The sequence below is a fragment of the Talaromyces atroroseus genome, assembly GCF_001907595.1.
Source record: "Talaromyces atroroseus strain IBT 11181 chromosome Unknown scaffold_16, whole genome shotgun sequence".
Classification (NCBI taxonomy): Eukaryota; Fungi; Ascomycota; class Eurotiomycetes; order Eurotiales; family Trichocomaceae; genus Talaromyces; species Talaromyces atroroseus.
The window spans coordinates 552,958-573,370 of record NW_017971448.1 but is presented as its reverse complement, the minus strand read 5'-3'; the positions used below and the strand labels follow the sequence as shown (position 1 = coordinate 573,370).

Genomic DNA, 20,413 nt, shown 5'->3' with positions numbered 1-20,413 from the left:
TCTTTGTACTGAAAGATCTAGCAAATTATAATTAGTGGTTTTTGATTCAAATGTGTGCATCAGGCAGTGAACCACACTGTACATTAAATTACGTATATCCGATCAAAGCCGCAAGAATCGAGACCGCATTTACCAGCTTCGTGAAGGTCAAAATCGAACCCGACGAACTTGTAAGAGCAGAGAGCTCTACTCCGGTGCTGTCGCAGTATGTTTTGACCTGCAGCTACACGTAATGATTCATCAAGCTGAAGAGATGGTTCATGTGGAGTTGACGGTTCGAGGCAAAATGAGGAAAGCTCCACCATGGGGCAGACTTATATCGTGGCAAATTTTCATACATCATCCAGTCTTGGAATAGAGGCGCAGCAACAGCGTAACATGCTATACTTTTCCTGGGAGCCAAGCAAGGGATCCTATAGGCATAGTGTGACGACATGTGAGACTTGTCTTTTAGGCAAGTCTTCGACTTGATTTGCTTGTGGCTGTAGTCTGATGTCTTTATGTGACTGGATTATGTCGGTTCCTGCTGGTGAAATACTCCGTACAGGAGGAAAATTGTTGCTTGTCAACGGATGGATGACTGTTTCCGAAGTAAATGATGCATATATGTAGGTGGCTGAGCCTCGTCGCTCTGATGGTAGGTATCCCATGAGTAATGTGATCTGGCACAGGTATTAGACTCTTCTCGCCATTAATCTGTCTATTCAGCCGACTGACCACTGTTTAGCCTTGTCAGATACGTAGCCTTCTGGCAGGTTTTGTTCAACGGTGCACGTAAACTGACTGACATGGCTCCTATTTTATGGTACTATCTCGCTTCGGTTCTTAGCTTACCACATTCAAGGTAACTGTGCCATGGGTTCTTCAACAAATGTATGCCAGATCTAGTTCATGTTTCCATGAGCCAAGAACAGCGACAGGGCTGTGTAGAAATCGGTCCTTGGACGTCAACCTGCTCTGTAAAGCAATCAGTTTCATCCCTTGCTCAGAATATGAGCCATGGTATGGTATATCAACACTCTATCCGTCCCAAGAACAACTTTCAGACCTAAAAAAATTCTCATTCAACGCAATGTCATCAAGAAACCAACACGTTCTTGAGGCGGATCCCAACAGCGAAGTTCGTTTCAATATGCAAGAACCACCTAGCAATAATGGGCTCTTGCGACCACCTAGCAATTCGTTCGTTGACAATGCACGCGACAGATCTGCATCCTTTGCATCTACATTACCAGGGCTACATGTACCGTCGACCGCAACTACAGAAGTTGAAAAGGAGAGTGAAGCGTACGATGATGTCCCACTTTCAGAAGCTCTAAGCCCAGATGCTCGATACGCTAATGACTTTGTTGTCAAAAACAACAAATTCGCTTTTTCACCGGGACAACTGAACAAGATGATAAATCCAAAATCTTTGGCAGCATTCGCGGCGCTGGGTGGTCCCGAAGGGCTGGTCCATGGTCTTCGATCGGATTTGAATATTGGACTTTCACTGGATGAGACCAGTCTCCAAGGTCGTGTCACAGTTGAGGGTGTCTCGCATCAGTCTTTTGATGACATGTCAAATCGTGATGCTCCAGCATCTCGAGCGGACGTGCCGTATTGTGATCGAATACGGGTGTTTGGGAAGAACAAGCTGCCTGATCAGAGAACCATCGGTTTCTTTAAGCTCTTTTGGGTCGCTTATAAAGACAAAATCATCATTTTACTGACTATAGCTGCCGTAGTGTCACTGGCTCTCGGCGTCTATGAGGCACTCAGTGGAGGCCCAAAAGTTAGCTGGATAGAAGGTGTTGCGATCTGTGTTGCGATCCTTATTGTCACCGTTGTCACGGCCGCAAACGACTTGCAAAAGGAAAAACAGTTTGCAAAATTGAATAGACGGGTATGTGAAATGTACCCATATATTCTTTTTGATTTCCTTTTTTCGGGATGCTGATAGAAAAAAAAACTTTAGAAAGATGATAGACAAGTCATAGTCGTCAGGTCAGGAAGAGAACACCTGATACACACTACTGATGTCCTGGTTGGCGACATAATGCACATTGAACCGGGCGACTCTCCCGCCGCAGATGGTATATTGATCTCTGGACACGGCATCAAATGCGACGAATCCTCTGCAACGGGCGAGTCAGATCAAATGAAAAAGATGCCCGGGCAAGAGGTTTTGCGGATGATCAAAGATGGCACGGCCACACGAAAATTAGACCCCTTTATCATCTCTGGAAGTAGGGTCCTTGAAGGTGTCGGAACTTACTTGGTCACCAGTGTTGGCACTTTCTCTTCTCATGGACGGATCATGGCATCGATGCAGATGGCAGATGAGCCGACTCCTTTGCAAGTCAAGCTAGGAAGACTAGCAGACTGGATTGGGTGGCTGGGCATGAGGTGAGCATTGCATGAAAACATGAAGAAAAAGAAAGATCTGTTTTTGAGTCATTATGCTCACGAGTTAATAGCGCCGCTACTATCCTTTTTCTCGTTCTCTTTATTCGTTTCCTTACTCAGTTGCCTGATAACCCGGCGAGTCCTGCTGAAAAGGGCCAGGAATTTATGGATATCCTTATTGTTGCCGTGACGGTCATTGTTGTTGCCATTCCAGGTAAGTATTCATCCGTGACTTCTGGAAACACAATAGCTAATCAAGGACATTCAGAGGGCCTTCCTCTTGCGGTAACCCTTGCTTTGGCCTTCGCTACTACGCGAATGGTCAAGGAGAATAACCTTGTACGCGTTCTCCGAGCTTGTGAAACCATGGGGAATGCTACTGTCATTTGCAGTGATAAGACAGGGACCTTGACTCAGAATAAAATGACTGTCGTTGCAGCTTCCTGGTCCTTCAATATCGGGTCCGCTGAAAACACTCTTGATCCGGAGAAATGCACATCGCCAGACGATGTATTGGGGGGGATTAAGGGGTTGTCTAAAGCGTCCAAAGGTCTGATTATCAAAAGCATTGCTCTAAACTCGACAGCCTTCGAAGAAGAGAAAAATGGCAAGAGAGAATTCGTCGGCAGCAAAACCGAAGTCGCAATGTTGCAGCTTGCCAAAGACCACCTGGGCATGGACACAAGAGAAGAGCGGGCCAATGCCGAAATCGTGCAAATTTTCCCCTTTGAATCTTCGAGGAAATGCATGGGAGTCGTATACCATGAACCATCATCTGCCGGCTATCGATTTCTTGTCAAGGGCGCCGCTGAGGTGTTGCTCAAGTGTGCCACGACGACGGTAAGGAAGGTAGCCGAGACATCGATTACTACGAATTCTATGACTGATGATCAGCGTCAATGTATTCATGAATGTATCAATGTTTATGCGGAGCGATCACTTCGCACAATTGGTATGGTCTACAAAGACTTTTGCTGCTGGCCGCCTCCGGTGAGCCACCAGGCCATGAAAGACGACTCCTCCGAACCAGACTTTGAAAGTCTTCTGAGAGACATGACCTGGATCGGTGTTGTGGGAATCCAAGACCCATTACGACCCGAGGTACCCGATGCCATCAAAAAGTGCAACAGTGCCGGCGTGCAAGTCAAAATGGTCAGCGGCGATAATCTCAAAACCGCAACCGCAATTGCAACAGCTTGCGGTATCCTAACGGATGGCGTTGTCCTGGAGGGACCCAAGTTCCGCCAGCTTTCTCACACGGAACTAGACGAAGTAGCTCCTCGGCTCCAGGTTCTTGCGCGCTCTTCCCCGGATGACAAGCGTGTGCTTGTGGAGCATCTGAAGGGTCTCGGTGAGACTGTAGCTGTGACAGGCGATGGTACTAATGATGGGCCGGCTTTGAAGACTGCTGACGTCGGCTTCTCTATGGGGATTGCTGGTACCGAAGTAGCTAAGGAAGCTAGTGCTATCATTCTGTTAGACGATAACTTCAAGTCTATCATCACGGCCCTTGCATGGGGTCGGGCTGTCAATGATGCTGTGTCGAAGTTTTTGCAGGTACTTTTTCAACCTCGCGATAGGCTTAGTATTGTAAGGCCAGAAAACAAAAAGCTGATGTTGATAGTTTCAAATCACGGTAAATATTACTGCTGTCATACTTACGGCTGTGTCAGCTATCCATAATGGCTCAAATGAAAGCGTTTTGACTGCTGTACAACTGCTATGGGTGAATCTTATCATGGATACTTTTGCTGCATTGGCTTTGTAAGCAATTCGCTCACATGCTGTCGAGGACAAGAAAGCTTCTAATGCACCATTTCGATTATAGGGCCACCGATGGACCCAGCGAGAATATACTCCAGAGGAAACCCGTACCCAAGAGCGCACCTTTGTTTACGATTAACATGTGGAAAATGATCATCGGACAATCCATCTACAAACTTGTAGTCACCTTGACTCTCTATTTTGCCGGACACGACATTCTCCAAAATATTCTCGGCGAAGAGCAAAGCCAGCTACAACTAGACACGATCATCTTCAACACATTTGTCTGGATGCAAATATTCAACGAATTGAACTGTCGTCGCCTAGACAATCATCTCAATATATTTGAGGGCATAGCCAAGAACTATTGGTTTATTGGCATCAACTGCGTCATCGTCGGTGGTCAAATCTTGATTATCTTTGTCGGTGGCGTGGCTATTGGCGTTGTGCCGCTGAATGCCGTTCAGTGGGCTGTCTGCTTGTTGTGTGCGGTGGTTACCCTGCCAGTGGGTGTGCTCTTGCGATTTCTTCCGGATGAGTACTTTGCAGTTGTCTTTAATTTCACTGTTGATGGGTTTACCCTGTTTGTACGACCTATCGTGAAGGCTTTCAAGGTGATTGCCAAGTCTTTCAAAGCCATGATACGAGACCTTCCCAGGAAGTCTAAGTCAAGCGCTGATGGGCTTGTCTGAGATGAGGACTCTCAATTCCGTTGCGATCAAAGGGCCTCTATGGAAACTTGTTGCTGTTTCCATCGCGGAACATACCGCATTATTCTCTTACGAGCCCCAAGTAAGAAGGGGGGCATGATGCTGGATGGGGCGGTTAGGTAGTGGTGCCAGAAACGTTCACAATCCATCAGTCCGAGTGAGCCGCCACCCAGCAGAGGAACAAGTCACTTACCAGCCTTAAACTCCTAATGATCCTAAACAGGTATACTGACTACCGGTAAGGAAGAAACGAGGAGCCAGAGTCAAGGAAGGAACTTTGGGGGTTCAATTCAGATTTTGTGTAGGTAGCTGATTAGCACAAAACTATAATGGTGACTGTTTCTGCCCAGCTATTCGACAATTTCTTCCCATCAGCTGCTTCTCCGAGGTCTGTGTTGGTAAAACCCGTAGGGAAGAGGGTATATTTTTCTGTTTCAGAGGTATCTGCCGACGAGGACAAATGTTGTATGTGATCAACTTGATCAAGTGAAGTGAACTCATTTCGAACAGAGGCTGGTATGCAAGACGCCCTTACGGAACAAGGGCACGACTAAATATCAACATCGTGGTGAGATATCCGACTTAGTTATAGTTTGAAGTTACGTTTCTGTTCTAGCCGTACGGAAGAGCATAGACAATCTGCGAAGAACAGGCAAGGCGTCCGGTGAAAGCTATAACCAGATCTTCTAACAAAGAGAAAGAGGAAGGGGACTCAAGACAGACAGATGTAATTTGAACAGTAGCCCTTTCATTCTCGTGTCGTAAATATCCCGCCTCTCTTTCCGCTTCAAGGCTTCACCAAGTCAGCATCAATATAACGCATATAGCGTTTAACACACTATTTATACATCAATTAACTAGGTCGAATACGACGAAAGCTCTTGTATAGGATGTGCGTGTGTGTTATCATCTGAGGCTGGGATCTCCTTCTATTCAACCTAGTAGGAAGAATCACGCTCAAATTCTCAAATTCGAGCTCTATTTCATGAAAGAGTGAGTGGTCCTTTCACGTGAAACCGCAGCTGTTGGGGAAGCGTCGTAAAGTGGCATCTGTTATCAATAACAAGTTAGTCCAGCCTGCCATCGCATAGAACCGGCTTGGTTAGCGCTCCGTGCTAGTTAACTAGTTACTCCTCCGTACTTCGACAATGCATCGGCGAGCAACAGCCCCTGACACGAATACGAAACACCCCCTGCATCCAGGGACTGTTCATCTTCGTGTTCCACATTTTTCTTCTGTTGTGCACTTGGAAGTCGGCACTACAGCAGACTACGGTAGTCTGCGTTAGTACGTGCTTGAAGCTGAGATAACAGCGAAACTATTGCCTGCTCGGTGCAATGTACCGGATAATGAAGAATGAACTCGTCTATTCGTCAGAGGTGGCAGTCATAGTCTCTGCAAATTCCACGATTGAGGTGCTCGTGCTCATTTTTACATGCAAGTTGCACAATAGAACAAGCTACGTATGATATGATCCGGCGCCTACGCACCTTGTTAAGTCTCGAAAACAACACCAAAAAGCAAGGAAGGGTGTACCGGTGTGGTTGGGCACCCAACTAACCTATATACGGTATAGGTAGCATGAGCAAGCCCTTGCTGAAAACGGGGCAAAGCAATGCGGCACAAGTCTCAATCAATTTGAGCCAAATCAGGATTCGATAAGGCTGAAATAGTTCTTCGCACACAAGAGGGGTAGAACACCAGGATAGTCCCTGTGAGGTTGATAACTTTTGTAGCTAGACAAAAAGGCGAGCTAGTACAACATATTCATGTCATACTTGAATGAATGTAGTACTATGTAGCAATCAACCAAAGACGGAATATATGCGATACGCAGGCGAATTTCCAACATGTGAATTCGCCAAGGGTCTTTCAGTTTCAGAAGGTAGGACGTACTGTATGATGTGGTGTGGTGGTGAGTAGGCGGATAATCCGGAGGAAGCCGCAGGAATGGCAAGATAAGTGAATCGTATGATGTTTCTCGCCGTGATGGAAAAGCGTCTGCTCGAGCCTCGTCGAGGTAAATTTTTAGACGTGGGGGTTTGTTCACCATAGGTCATATCTTATTGACCGTCGGTTCAGAAATGCGGTGCCCATCGCCAAACCAAGCTAAAGTAAGCACTACCAGAACGAGCCGGGAGCGACCGGACTGAGGATTTTCTTGGGTTGCCCTGTACGTAAAGCCAGCAAGTCAGAGGGAGAAAGGAAAAAAAAAATAGGCATCGTTCGTTCTAGACTAAAGCCTAGGCCGGTTTCAGGTTTTGGTTCAGGGCAGGAATTTGCGGAGATCTGCTCTTCGTTAATTGCAATGAGATTGTTCTAGTCGTGCTCCTTTTGTGTGCGCCGTCCCGAGGAACCAAACGGGAAACGGCGGCTTTTGATTGGGTGGCATAGCGGCTGCCAGATCGGGGTTTGATCCGTGCACTCACGTGTTGGTTTGACACCGAGTAACTATCTGTTTAGTTACACTTTTACAGTGTTTAAGCAAATGACGGAAAATGAGAACCGAAAAAGAAGAGATTTATCTATAGAACCACGCGGTCCAAGGTACTTATATATATATCCATCCTCATAGCCTAAACCGGCCCGGAGCGATGTCCAGGGGCTTGCGGCCGCTCTTGGTATATCTCTCTATTTGACTACTTCACTACGACTGCCAGGCAATTAATAACTACAAGGCATACTCCCCGTGTTTTGGCGATGCAACTGTGCTAAGAATTGCTGGTGGCGTTCCCCACCTCGGTATTTACTATTTGTTGGCGTTGGATCACGTGCCTGGCCGGCCGATACTCGAGAATATGGTCTGATATACACACATATCCACATACAGCAATTGACCATTGATACCATACGCGTATAGATCTCTCTGTATATATATCTACACATACAAAGCAATTGCATGCACACACTGATATTATCCACTGCTCTCATATACTTACTTACTCCACTGATTATACTGCGCAAGTCTGCTGGCGCCAAGTGGGGCGTCCTCCACGAGACTCCTGGCTTTTGCCGAGATGTGATTGGCTGTCGCCGGAGGGCTCCTCCCTGGCGGACGCTGTGCCAGTCTGCGCCTGCTTGCATCTGCACCTGCCGGCGGGCCAGTGCCAGCGCCGCGGCTGCCCAGCCAGGAGTCGCGCCTTCCCCTGCTGGGCCGGCACGGGTTCTTCCTTCCTTCCACCCTTTTCTGCTTCTGTCTTCCTCCTCCTCCTCCTCCTCCTCCTCCTCCTCGCTCTCTCTCTCTCTCTTTCTTTCTCCTGTTCGTGTTCTTTTTCCTTCTTGTCCTTCGTTGCGTCCTGGGACCGCGCGTTCACTCCTTCACCGCGGCCATCTTTCCTTTCCTTCCTTTGCTCGACTTCTTCGACTTCCTTTCGTTCTTTCCGCCGACACGGTCCCTACCGCTGACAGCCTAACTGGCATTGACTGCTTTTATTACCCTTCCTTCTCTTAACTACTATATCAATTTCAGTCTCGAGAGACTCAACGCGCCGATCTGGCATCATCCTTTTTATAATTATTCTTGTTGTCTTGAGTTGACACTCCTGCACCAACACCTCCACGCTGCCATTACTAGTCTACTAGTAGTCGTCGTCGTGCTTCTTCGTTCAGCTGCCTGGATCAGCTCACATCAATCACGCTGCCCCTTTCATCACAATCCGATTTCACTCGAAACCAAAAAAAAAAATTTATTTTACCATATTCTCCACGCAGCGCTGGAGCGCTCCCCTTGAAATTATTCATTCTTGACACAACGGCCGCGCTGCCATCGAATTGCGATCTTACCGCGCTGGAATAAAACACTTCACGTGCTTACCCCCTCCTAAACTCCCTGTGGTCGAAATTCGCCAGTTTGGACCGTGATCTTTGAGAGAAATTATATTCGTCAAAAAGAAGTTTCCGGCAAGAAGAGGGGGAAAAAAAAAAAAAAAAAAACTTCACTGAACTACTTTAAAAAAATGTCTTCGATAGACAACCCAATTGCCTCTACGGCTTCAACTACGGCTACGCCCACGAACTCTACGCCATCTCCTTCTACCGCAAGCCCCCCGGCTTCTGCGCCGCCGAGCTCCGCACCTCGCCGTTTGCCCCGAAAGAGCACGCTAACTCAGCAGCAGAAGAACCAAAAGCGACAACGGGCGACCCAGGATCAATTGGTTACTCTGGAATTGGAGTTCAACAAGAACCCAACACCGACGGCTGCCGTCCGCGAACGAATCGCCCAAGAGATCAACATGACTGAGAGATCAGTGCAAATTTGGTTTCAGAATCGGCGTGCAAAAATCAAGATGATTGCCAAGAAGAGTATCGAGACTGGCGAAGATTGCGACTCTATCCCAGACTCAATGCGACAATACTTGGCCATGCAATTCGACTCTCACAAACCCGGTGCTAGGGAATTGTTTGGACGATCTAACGGGTTAGGTGCATTGGGTCACGGGTATGGGTATGGCGGAGATGCAACTTCAGGAAAAGTTGTCATTCATCATTTTACTTGCCGTACCCTTAGCATTGGCACATGGCGACGTTTTGGACAGAATGCCATGGATCTGGTTATTTTCTACTCCCCGGACAAGGCCAGCATGACTTACTACATCAACAATGATCAGGCTGGCTACAAAATCGAGTATCCATTCTCGTATATCAAAAACGTGACCTTGGATAATGGGGACCCAACACTCAACGCAAACGGCCTTCCTGTGCGACCTGGGGGTCTGATAATTGAATTAAACCGCCCTCCCATTTTCTGGATGGACAGCTCAAATTCCGGCGGCTTTTACCAGTGCGGTGATTTCACCGAAGATCAGCAAGCGAGCCGTGTCATGGTCCACCATCTAGGCGGCCATCCCAAGGTTCTCAGCGTGCAGCTGGCAAAACTGGTCTCTCTGGAAAGTTTCCAAAACCGCTTGAGCTTCAACTACTCCGTATCTGCGCCGGTTACTCCTCCCCAGGATATCCATCGTCCCGCGTCTCAGCCGAATCAATTCACGTTGGCGCAAATGGGCATATTCCCAGAATCGCATCTTAGTGTCAACCCTATGCCTCGTGGCCACAAACGCCAGCGTAGTCGATCAGTGCCAGCGGCGGTGGATTTATCATATTTGCAAACACCAATTTCTCCCTTCCAGATTCAAGCTCCTGTGTCGATGACACCGAACCCCAACATGTACGCGCCTATTCCTCACCATCCGAATGCATTGCAGGGGCTAGGGAACGACCTTCGAATTGATACCACGTCGACGTTTGGCGTAGATCCTCGATCTTACCCAATGTCTGCGACTACCATGTCCGAGTTTCCTGGTGCCAGTCCGTCTTACTACTCGACTGCTACCCCATCGGAATCAATCGCCATGGTTGGAAATCCCGGAAACCAATTCAGTCTTCCTTACGTATCGCCGTCCCCAATGGACCAGTCAAAGATGCTGAGCCAACCGCCCGCATCGATGCCGACTTTCAGTCATGTAGATCCTCTGATTGCCAACCACTCGCCTCCGCTCGCAACTATGCACAATGCTGCTGGTTCAAATGATATGTACAACTTTGGTGCTGATCAGCAGCATGGCCTTTCTGACGATGGAGTTGGGTTGAGTGAGATGTATTCAAAGCATCACATCAACCAATTTCCGATCGATGGCACAAGCTTTGAGTTCACCATGCCTGGCATGGCCGAAACTCAGTCACCCATGACTGGGGAACTGCCATCATATGACTTGATCCAGACGAGTTCCTCTTGAAATGCACTAAGTCGGTGTCTATTCAAGATCGTGCACGTTGTCACGATCCAATCAAACAACGGAATTATGGCGTTTTTGGTCGGCATGGCGTTGGGTGGTTTATTGTATATGTCTTGGGTTGACCTTTTTTTTTTTCTTTTCTCTCTCATGATATCCTTTTCAGTTTTGATTTCTTCATCAATCTGCATGCTGGTCAGATGTCCGGTCTTGATTGTATCACCTGTGCTACGTGGATTCTTATATTCATCCCTACGGCCGGTTCTGTAGTATGGATTGTGCGTCCATGATTTTACTTCATTTCTGGCAGACTGCTCGTCTGTTTCACTCTTCTTTTTTTACCATTTTATATCTATTCTTCATATCTTTTTTTGTTTTCTGACGAATCTTTTCTCTTCTCTTCTTGATATATTTTATTATTATTTTTTTTTTCTTTCTTTTCTGTCTCTTGGATGAAAACGGCTTCGAGTTTGATATCAACATGCAATTGTGTATGTTTGTTTCTTTCTTGTCTTATGCATTGGCTAGCGTACACTGTCAAAACATGTGTCGGAATAGCTATTATTTAGCATGTTGGTGTAGTTGAGTGGAATCAAGAAAAAAATCCTTCATCTGTCTTGAAATTATAATACAATAAAACATAATACAGTCGGGTATCTATCATATCTATCGAGGCCATGATTATTATACTATACACACTCCCACCCCGGAGGCACGCGAGGCCTCACCTTTTTATTCTCACGCAAATACTTCTCCAGCAGCGTCTCAACCTTGGCCAGAAACCCTCTATAATCCACGTCAATCTGCCGCCCATCGTCAGCAGTACCATGCCTCACCCCGTCCTTGCACCACACACTCCACGCCCCCATTTGCGCTGCCATCAGCGTATCCGTACCCAACCGATCACCAACCACGACAATTTCATCTGCACTCTGCACCACACCTCGTTCGCGAAACCACGCAAGAACATCCGGTCCACAGAATGGTTTCCTTCTAGCGCCTGTCCCCATTCCCGCCTGTGCCTCTGCTCCTGCCCCTGCTGCTGGTGCTGGTGCTGGCGCTGGCGCCACAACCCGAAACACAGGAATCCTCAAATGCTGCAGGCGATCCTCCAAGTCGCTAGCCTCGTTTTCGTACCGCTTCGAGCCGGGCCGACTGCCCGCAGTATTCGACACGATCAGGACCCCATGCGGATTCGTGTGCAGATTGAAGGGCGACGTAGGCGATGTTCGCAGCTGCTCTAGCTTGCGCATGTATGCGCCTGGTATTGCGATTGTGTTGGGGGCGCAGAGGGTGTTGTCTTTGTCAAGGACGAGGGCGGAGATTTTTGGTGTCCTTTTGGGTTTTTCGTTGTCTGCATTTTTTGGTTTTGTTGTTGTTGATATTGGCGATGCAGAAGACGGAAGTAGATGACTCCCAATCTGTTCGGGGAAGTCGAGGAACGTCGAGATTGTGAAGTTGGGCAGGAAATGGGATGGGTTTTTGAGCAGGGTTGACACGCTCAGATTGAAGGCTTGTAGGTTCGTATTTAGGGGGGCCATTTTTCTTTTTTTGCTTCTGGTCGAGAGAAAATTGGCGTTGGTATAAAAAAGGGTAAGTAGATTGAGGACAGGCGGAAGCTCGCCGCAGAATCTCCGATTGGACGCTGGCGGAGCTAAGTTAGCTGGCTGGACATCCCGCCGAGCTCGACTTTTTCACAAGTTTCATTCAACCTACCTTTGACTGGTATTCTATTCAGTACTCAGCCACGTACCCTTGTTTTTTTCTTTGTTTTTTTTTTTTTTTTTTTTTTTTTTTTTTTTTTTTTTCGGATAGCAAGGGACAAATTATCCTTCTCAGTCAGGCACCCGTCCTCCTTGGTGAAGATTCGAGCAACAACCCGCGACAAAACCACAATCAACGACCATGGGCAAACTAACAAGCACGATCGGTATTCCGATCAAGCTGTTAAACGAAGCGCAGGTATATTCTCATATTCCATTTATCCAGGCCATACTTTGCCAGAATTCAAGCGCTAATCTGACTCCAACCAGGGCCATGTCGTGACGTTAGAGATCACCTCTGGACAAGTCTATCGAGGGAAATTGCTCGAAGGTTCGTTCCTATCAGCCTATTCACAAAAGCATGTGCCAAATTTTCTCAATACTAACGCTCGCAACAGCCGAAGATAATATGAACGTTCAACTCAAGGACATCACAGTCACCGCGCGCGACGGCCGAGTCTCGCATCTCGACCAGGTCTATATTCGCGGCAGCCATGTGCGATTTTTCATTGTTCCGGATATGCTTAGGTGCGAAAGACAAAAACGAAACTGATGTGTTTTGCGTTAGAAGGCTGCTAGGCTGACTTGTATATATGTATATAGGAATGCCCCCATGTTCCGTTCTCGCGGCCAGCGCGGCAGAGGTGTTGGTCTGGCTCGTGGTAAAGCGACTGTTAACAGGGCTCGTGGACAGCGACGGGGATAGACGATAGACTATTGATGCTCGATTACCTTCTCTTTCGCCATGAGACGCGACCATTTCGTCTCCGCCATACTCTTCGTTCTACTTCTATTTTCTCCAACTAGAGATCCGGGCTATGACATCTATTTGGGTCTGGCAGTGCAGTTTCGTATATGCCGAACAATGCGAGACGGCCAGTTTGTTTCTTTTTTCTTTTTTTTTCTTTTTTTTCTTTTTCTTTTTTTTCCCTGTTCTACTTTCCACGCTCGAGACAAGAAAAGTCTAAATTCTGTCCAAATACATGTGACGACGGAGGAATCGATTCAAAAAATGAATTACAAGGGCAATGGATGGAGTTGTGTGTCAGGCGCTAGAACTAAATAATCAAATACTCGATGTTATGATGGGTTAATAAATTGAGGCGTAACTGAGATTTATGTATATTTACTATTTACTATTTGATCTCCGCGGCGGTGAGTTCCGCTGCCCCGCTTGAGTTTTATCTAATCTGAATTCATATATTCACCATTCAACTCTCTATACTCAATAGTACGAATATCTTTTTTTTTTTTTCTGATCAATCTGGAATCTTCCCCCTGAAAAATAGAGATAGGGGCCAGAAACAGAGACACAGACAGTGAACATGCCCTCCTCCGCAGCAGCAACTGCTACACCATCACCAAAACGAATAACCAACCCGCGACGTCTGCTCATTCTGACGCCTACGAGCCATTCAAACCAGACCATTCCTGTGTTATTGCAGTCGCTGACCGGAGTCCTACCCGCCATCACACCAGAATCATCTGCAGTCACGACCACAGCTGACAACAAAGCGACAACCCTCTCTTTCGCCGGCTATACAACGCACAACCCCCTCCAAATAAGCAATAAATACTACACTGCCGACATTCCAATCTGGGTGGACGAAATACCGCTGGCCTCTTCTTTCTCTTTATCTTCTCCAAAAAAAGAAAAGGAAGAAGAAGAAGCAACACAATGGAAAACATCCTTCCTTTCCCGCGAAGCCCGCGAAGTCCGCGACGCTATCGGCGCAATACTCATCTGTGTGCGGAACCCGAAAAGCTTGATAAGTGGTGCAGTACCGAGGGAGGCGTATGACGAGCATCATCTATCAGAGTTTTCTTCCTCGTCAGATAGGGCAGAGGAAGTGTCGAGGATCATAAGTGAGAATAACAAAGATCCAGTGGATAGAGGGGATGTGGAGGTAATCAAGGACCTGGTCAGCATTGTGGGTGAGCTCAAGACGACGATTGAGGAGGAGAGGAATGGTTTGGAGGGACGAGAAGAAGAAGAAGAAGAAGAAGAAGAAGAAGAGATTGGGCAGTTACAAGGTACTGCAGAAGTACCTGGCTTATTAGTTGTTATGGACGAGCATTCATCATCATCATCTTCTTCTTCGTCTCCTCCTAGAAAGCGGACGGTAGAAGATGATGATGACGATGATGGCGTCGATGCACTAGAGCCATTCACGCCGCCCTGGTGGGAAGAGAGATTGTATGACATGGGCATATACGGATTTGAGGTCATTTCCTGGACCCCCCCATCCGGTGCCGATAAAGCAGGGACAGAAACACAAACCGAATCGAGAAATATCTACGGCGAACTAGAGGGTCTCCCACGCATCAAAGAGGTATTATCGACCCATGAATGGGGCAATACCTCGTTAACAGATTACAATAACAACGACGACGACGATATCATGGCCTTCCTCGCTGGCACAGACCGCAGAGCAACAGCAGAAGAGAGCGATGGGTTCAGACTCGAAGTAAACCAGCTAGAGCGCGAAATGATGGGGTTGCGATTCGCTATTAACGAGGCGAGTCGTGACGCCGATGCCGATGATGACAACAATAGTGATGATAGAGAGGACGCAGAAGAGGAGCTTCAAGTTGACAACCTCGAGACATTGATGATGCGTATGAAGGCTATTAAAGGTTTGTCGAGTCCGGGATCAAACCTGAAAATTGAAATATGTGAAAACTGACTTGGACCAGATATATCGTCTGATTTGCCAGAGACGAAGCGCAAAGCGTTCGCGGCCAAGGCTGTGAGGGATATCATGCGAGAATTATAAATTACTATATTTGGCTGTGAATACAACATAGTATCCCGCAGTATACATGAAGCATTGTACAAACACAAGGTTCTACCGCTAATAATGCTATTATAAATAGTTACACTCGACTTCCCTCCCCTCCCACTCAATACGCGCCATTCCATCATTCCCTAGACTCAATCTAGAAGAATAAGCAAGCCATGCCCGACCTAATCATCCGATCAATCAACGCGGCTCTTCCCCCTCATAACCCTTCTCCGCTGCGACATCATGTGCGTGTAGAGGATATAACTTCCTATATAGCAGTTAGTTTATTATTTTTTTCCTATCAATCATGTCAAAAAAAAAAGGGGTTTCAGCGTCAAACGCACCTGGGACATAAATCGCCATAATACCCATCATGACCCATTTGTAGTAGACGTGCACATATTTCTCAGCATGGCCTAGGCTGAAGTACATAAACACGCATTCCGATGCGATACCGATAGGATACAGGACGAAAAAGGTATTATATCTTGGTTTCTATTAGCCACGACCATTTCTCTCTTTTCCAAGAAAGGGGGTAAGATACCTCAACCACTGCCACCACGTAGGCACCGACACACCGCCCAACTGCATCGCAAAAAACCCATAACGAATACACTCCGTCACGCCCCAAGCAAACATGCAGCCCAAAAAGGCAAAATCGCAGTATTGAGTCTCCCCAACCAGACCCACCAGTCCATCACCCTCAGCGACACCCACAGGCTGCTGCTGGTGCTTGGCCCCCACCGCCGGCCCTAACAAGCCCGACAGATCAACGGCGCCTTCACGGAACAGGAACATCACGCCCCAGACCACCACGAAGCGAGAGGTAACCTGCATTGTGGTCGTGAGCAGTGGGGCGCGCACAAGGCCGACGAGGGAGTGGAGGATCTCGAGGCCGGCGAGGGACTGCGTGATGAGGAGCAGTGGGAAGACCTGTGTGAAGATGGAGGGGAGTGCGTCAAAGCCATTGATGCTTTCATCCGAGAGTTGCTGGGACAGTAGGACTGCCGCTCGCAGGGTGCAGGTCGCCCAGAGACTGAGGCTGAGGAGGTTGTAGAGGAAGAGGTAGGTTCTTGTGAGGCCCGAGACGGGTTTTTTGGGAGGCATTGTATCTGCTGTGTTTTGTGTGGTGCTTTGGTGAAGCTGGATTTTCAGGAATATACCCCCAAAAAAAGGTGCCCAAGTGCAGGTGGTTAGAATAATTACAATGGCATGAGTGGAAGAGGAGGTGTAAAATAAATATATTTATTTGGTTCTATCACCGGAGCTTCTCAGAATCTGGGCCGAGGCGCTGCGCTTAGCCCGAGCGGGTTAGCCCGAGCCAGGACGCAAGGCTTGAACATTTCAACACTCTACATATGCGACGAGGAGTTAAAAAAAAGTGACTATGCAACTGCCCTTGCGCCTAGCTGAAACGTACGTGTTCTTGCAAACTTAAGTCACTCACTAATCACAGATATCAATCTTGTATCCAAATGTATTTCGATATTATGACTATTATATTAGAAATCACGATAAATCAAAAAGCAAAAAGGCCAACATCGTGCACATATCATACAAAGCCCCGAGCACAGTATCGCCGTCCATATCCATTACTCAAGAGAATATCATTCAACGCTCCCAGACTAGAAATCATTAAGCTGATCCAGCACCAAGGGTAGGAGCTGTCACGCCAACGTCCAACGCGCGATCGACTTCCCTCTTGAAACTGCCGTTGGTAGTGGCATCCCCGTTGGTTACACCATTAGTCGACAATAAAGCATGCCCATTGGTTGCACCATTAGTCGGCGATAAAGCACGCCCATTGGTTGCACCATTAGTCGGCGATAAAGCATGTCCATTGGCGCCGTGACTCTCACCATTGGCGCCGTTCGTGTGAGACTCACGTAGGCGACCCTCGGCAGTCGTGTGAGGCTTGCGAGTAACTTGAGCAACTCTAGGCAAGTTGCTTGATGGCGAAGCACCACCCCAGTTGAAAACAGGGGATTGCCAGCGCTCGCCCTTGCCAGAGAGCTCTTTATACTCCGTAGCCTTGTTGGTAACACCGCCCGGCATTTTGATGTCTTGGAAGAGGGTATCACGGTAGGTCATTGCTAATTGAACCTTGGTTCCCCGTTGAGCAACTGCCTCGGCCTGCTGCTTCTTCTGGGTCATGACGTGTCGACCAGCGTCGACGTAGCGAGCAAATATGCTCTTCGCATTCTCCGGGTCTTCACGAGCTGCTTGCTGGGCCCGTTGAGCCTCTCTCTGTATCTGATATGCCAAGGCATCGGCCTTTTGGAACGCATCGCGAATCTGACTCTCTATCACCTTCTCGATAGCGGGGCGGACTATGCCGAAAAGCATAGGCTTGAAGATGTTGAACAAAATCTTGTGCTTGGATTTTTTTAGTTTGATGTCGAGATTCTTTACGTTCACTTTGACGCTATCAAGCTTGAATACGTTGCTGCGGTCATTCTCTTGCGCCTTGGAAGCAGCAAGTCTGAAAGTGAATCCCTGGCCACCAAGAAGGACGTCCATGACACCAGTATCTGTGAGCGATGGGAATCCTTGTTTCTTCTTTATGTAGTAGTTGACATCTCTGACATCAGCTTGGATTCCAGATCCAGATACCATGATCTGTTTGATAACTAGGTCAGACTTCATATGTTGCGCAAGAACTCAATTCTACTGACCTTATGATCGTCCTTGCTGCTGATACTCTTGCGACCCCAACGCCAATAGTTATCAGTGCTAAACTCGAGGACATTGGGCATGAAGTTATCACTCTCAATCACCAGATTCTCGACGACCTAGAATAATGATGTCAGTATGAGTTTAAAACTATCTAATGATGTAGTATAGTACTCACAATATCAACGGTAGGATCGGACACTTCAATTCGTGGGATAGGAACATAGCGGAAATTTTCCAGAATTTCAGGAATAATCACATTGCTAATGTCTTTGATCAAATGAGGCTTGAACACTGGCTTTCCATACTGGTCTTGGCCAAGGTCCTTGAATAGTTTCTCCAAAGACTGACGGAAGGCTCTGTTTTGGGGGTCCTCGTCAAACTGGGACGCCAGGAACTTGGCTTCATCCGCTATACGGTCAGTGTGGCTTCTGTAGCGGTCTCGGAGCAAGAAACGGCCCTCGTCATACAGCCTGTTCCAGGCATCGGTAGCAGAGTCCTGCATGATGTATCCCTGCTCACGCAAGCATTTCCTTTTGGTCGTTAGTTCAAAGTTTGTGTGTTTCAGGTTCACGTAACTCACCGAGTATAATTATCAACACCCCTGAACCAGTCTTTCAGGCGCGGGTCCTGGTCCGCGTCGCGGTAGATAGTGTTCAGTGAGTCAAAGAAATCATGGGTCGACGTGCTATTCGCAAATCTCTCAATTAGAGTCTTTAGACGCATTAGCATCTTTCTATTCTTTTCAATGAAGTACTACCATACCCTCAACTTAGTTCCGGCTCTCTGGAGATTTGTATTACTGCTGGCGCCTCTGGTGGCTGCGGAGCCCTGCTGGGTAAGATCCCTCCCATGACCGGCGTATGTCTCAGCCAAGCGAAGAAGAGTCTCAATAGCTTGCTGGTCTGTAATGATGTTAGCGTAGGATCTATTTTCGAAGAACAAAACGTAAGTAACATGGGTGTTGATCGTACAATCAGAGTGACCTTGAATCTCAACGATCATTTTCTTCAGACGCCATACGACCTGGTCCCGACGTTCTTTGGGCATTTTCGATGCTAGAAATTCTTGGGTTCGTCTAGTGTAGTCTTGTGCTTGATTTGTAGCCTGCTGGCCCTGCTCACGTTCTTCAGGGGGTACATTGCGGTTGGCAGACTGTTGAAGTCTCTCCTGTGCAGCAGAAGCACCAGCACGTGCATCAAGCTCAGAGACTGGGGCATCTTCCCGGCCTCCCTTACCAGCAGCAGCGGCGGCATTTGCAGCTTCACTAATGTCTTGCTTGTTCTGGAGCAGCATCAGTTTGTACTCACATAGGCATAGATACAATATGAATGGACGTGCACACTTACACCAGGCTTAAATCGCCCACCTTTCTCTTTAAACTGGGCCTTGAGGGCACCGGTGTCGGGCTTGTCATGCCAGACATTTTCTTCGGCGGGTTGATCGATCTGTGCAAGAGCATCTTCGTCTGGCCGAAGTTTGCTCGCGGCCTTGGTTGCTGTATCGCTGGCCATTTCGCGGAGAAGAATGAGAGCATCACTTACTATAATGCAGCAATGGGCAATTAATATCTTTTGACACATGTAACAATATTGATCAGTAAGACTTACACAACTTGCGGAATTCGCCATTAGTTATCAACAAAGTGCCCAGGGTTCTGAAACCCTCGGCAGCTTTGTCGGCATCCTGACGAGCAAAATCCTTGTCGACGGGACCACTAATTTTCTGAAAGTCCTCGCCGGTGATGTGCTGTGCCTCCCAAATAAACTCTTGCAAAAGCTCGCCCTCGTTCTTGGTGAGGAAGAGGAGTTTCGATTTGTCAATGACGTCACGCAGATCCTTGACCAGGGTCTGGCCGTCCAGGGACAATTGTTTTGACGGAGAAGCGAGCCATTTCGAATTGACAGCGCTGTTCAAGGCGACATCGCACTGCTTGTTCTGGAGGAGTTGGCTCGTTAGGCCTGGAATGTATCTTGGTATATGTGTATATATCCAAAGGTTGGAATCTCACCGATGGGAGTTTGCCATTGGCAAAAGCTATAGAAGTTCTGTTAGCATTAGATATCCACCGGCAATGAGCCTCTGTATACTCACCACTGTAGATGCCATATAGTTGCAACTTGGTGCTAATGTCCTGTTGAGTGCTGTCAGTACTGCACGCCTTAAGCATAGCAGAGGTGCATCTCATACCGCATCCCGCTGCTGGGGATCCATCGGACGGTTCACAGCAGCCTTTCCCCCCATGATGGCTCGTCACTGTACTGTAGCCTTGTAAAATGCGATGCAAAGAAAGGTGAGAATAATACGATCAAGCAAGCAGCAGCTCCGGGTAATGGTTATAAGCTGAGTCGTCGTAACTGGGGTATCACAGGAAGAATGGAATGTGAGAGGGAGGGAGAATGTTGGGGAAGGGAAGGGGGCGGGCAATGCTTTATGGACGGGAGTGGGATCAATTCCGACCACTGAACAGCTCTTGCCATTTCTGTCATTGATCATTGACCTCACTGAGGAAGGCGCGAGCTTGAGCTTGGCCTTGACACGCAGGAAGGAGCTGCGCTTGTTGCATGTGGCAGTCGCGATGCGCCGAATTAGGGTTTGT

General features: G+C 47.7%; 7 protein-coding genes across 7 annotated transcripts; 4 read left to right on the top strand and 3 right to left on the bottom strand.

Annotated features, from left to right (window-relative positions):
* Nucleotides 1-1,072: 1,072 nt before the first annotated feature.
* Nucleotides 1,073-4,844, top strand: UA08_08952 (hypothetical protein; the record flags this gene model as incomplete). The annotated part of the gene is made up of 6 exons (XM_020263849.1): nucleotides 1,073-1,885; nucleotides 1,958-2,388; nucleotides 2,460-2,602; nucleotides 2,639-3,945; nucleotides 4,013-4,152; nucleotides 4,217-4,844. 6 exons carry the CDS (start codon nucleotides 1,073-1,075, stop codon nucleotides 4,842-4,844), a joined length of 3,462 nt encoding a protein of 1,153 aa, XP_020116015.1.
* Nucleotides 4,845-8,819: 3,975 nt separating this feature from the next.
* Nucleotides 8,820-10,595, top strand: UA08_08951 (hypothetical protein; the record flags this gene model as incomplete). Its single annotated transcript, XM_020263848.1, has 1 exon — nucleotides 8,820-10,595. The coding sequence occupies one exon, from the start codon at nucleotides 8,820-8,822 to the stop codon at nucleotides 10,593-10,595; it is 1,776 nt and encodes a 591-aa protein (XP_020116016.1).
* Nucleotides 10,596-11,281: 686 nt separating this feature from the next.
* On the bottom strand, nucleotides 11,282-12,133 carry UA08_08950 (hypothetical protein; the record flags this gene model as incomplete). Its single annotated transcript, XM_020263847.1, has 1 exon — nucleotides 11,282-12,133. The coding sequence occupies one exon, from the start codon at nucleotides 12,131-12,133 to the stop codon at nucleotides 11,282-11,284; it is 852 nt and encodes a 283-aa protein (XP_020116017.1).
* Nucleotides 12,134-12,497: 364 nt separating this feature from the next.
* UA08_08949 (Small nuclear ribonucleoprotein Sm D3) lies at nucleotides 12,498-13,061 on the top strand (the record flags this gene model as incomplete). Its single annotated transcript, XM_020263846.1, has 4 exons — nucleotides 12,498-12,554; nucleotides 12,626-12,686; nucleotides 12,754-12,883; nucleotides 12,959-13,061. 4 exons carry the CDS (start codon nucleotides 12,498-12,500, stop codon nucleotides 13,059-13,061), a joined length of 351 nt encoding a protein of 116 aa, XP_020116018.1.
* A 619-nt stretch (nucleotides 13,062-13,680) lies between these two features.
* On the top strand, nucleotides 13,681-15,132 carry UA08_08948 (hypothetical protein; the record flags this gene model as incomplete). The annotated part of the gene is made up of 2 exons (XM_020263845.1): nucleotides 13,681-14,992; nucleotides 15,053-15,132. The coding sequence occupies 2 exons, from the start codon at nucleotides 13,681-13,683 to the stop codon at nucleotides 15,130-15,132; spliced, it is 1,392 nt and encodes a 463-aa protein (XP_020116013.1).
* Nucleotides 15,133-15,335: 203 nt separating this feature from the next.
* UA08_08947 (hypothetical protein) lies at nucleotides 15,336-16,248 on the bottom strand (the record flags this gene model as incomplete). Its single annotated transcript, XM_020263843.1, has 3 exons — nucleotides 15,336-15,409; nucleotides 15,486-15,628; nucleotides 15,686-16,248. 3 exons carry the CDS (start codon nucleotides 16,246-16,248, stop codon nucleotides 15,336-15,338), a joined length of 780 nt encoding a protein of 259 aa, XP_020116014.1.
* A 528-nt stretch (nucleotides 16,249-16,776) lies between these two features.
* On the bottom strand, nucleotides 16,777-20,058 carry UA08_08946 (hypothetical protein; the record flags this gene model as incomplete). Its single annotated transcript, XM_020263842.1, has 12 exons — nucleotides 16,777-17,760; nucleotides 17,817-17,933; nucleotides 17,993-18,347; nucleotides 18,398-18,528; nucleotides 18,580-18,719; nucleotides 18,789-19,098; nucleotides 19,164-19,312; nucleotides 19,359-19,385; nucleotides 19,425-19,752; nucleotides 19,826-19,851; nucleotides 19,909-19,948; nucleotides 20,005-20,058. 12 exons carry the CDS (start codon nucleotides 20,056-20,058, stop codon nucleotides 16,777-16,779), a joined length of 2,661 nt encoding a protein of 886 aa, XP_020116005.1.
* Nucleotides 20,059-20,413: the final 355 nt, after the last annotated feature.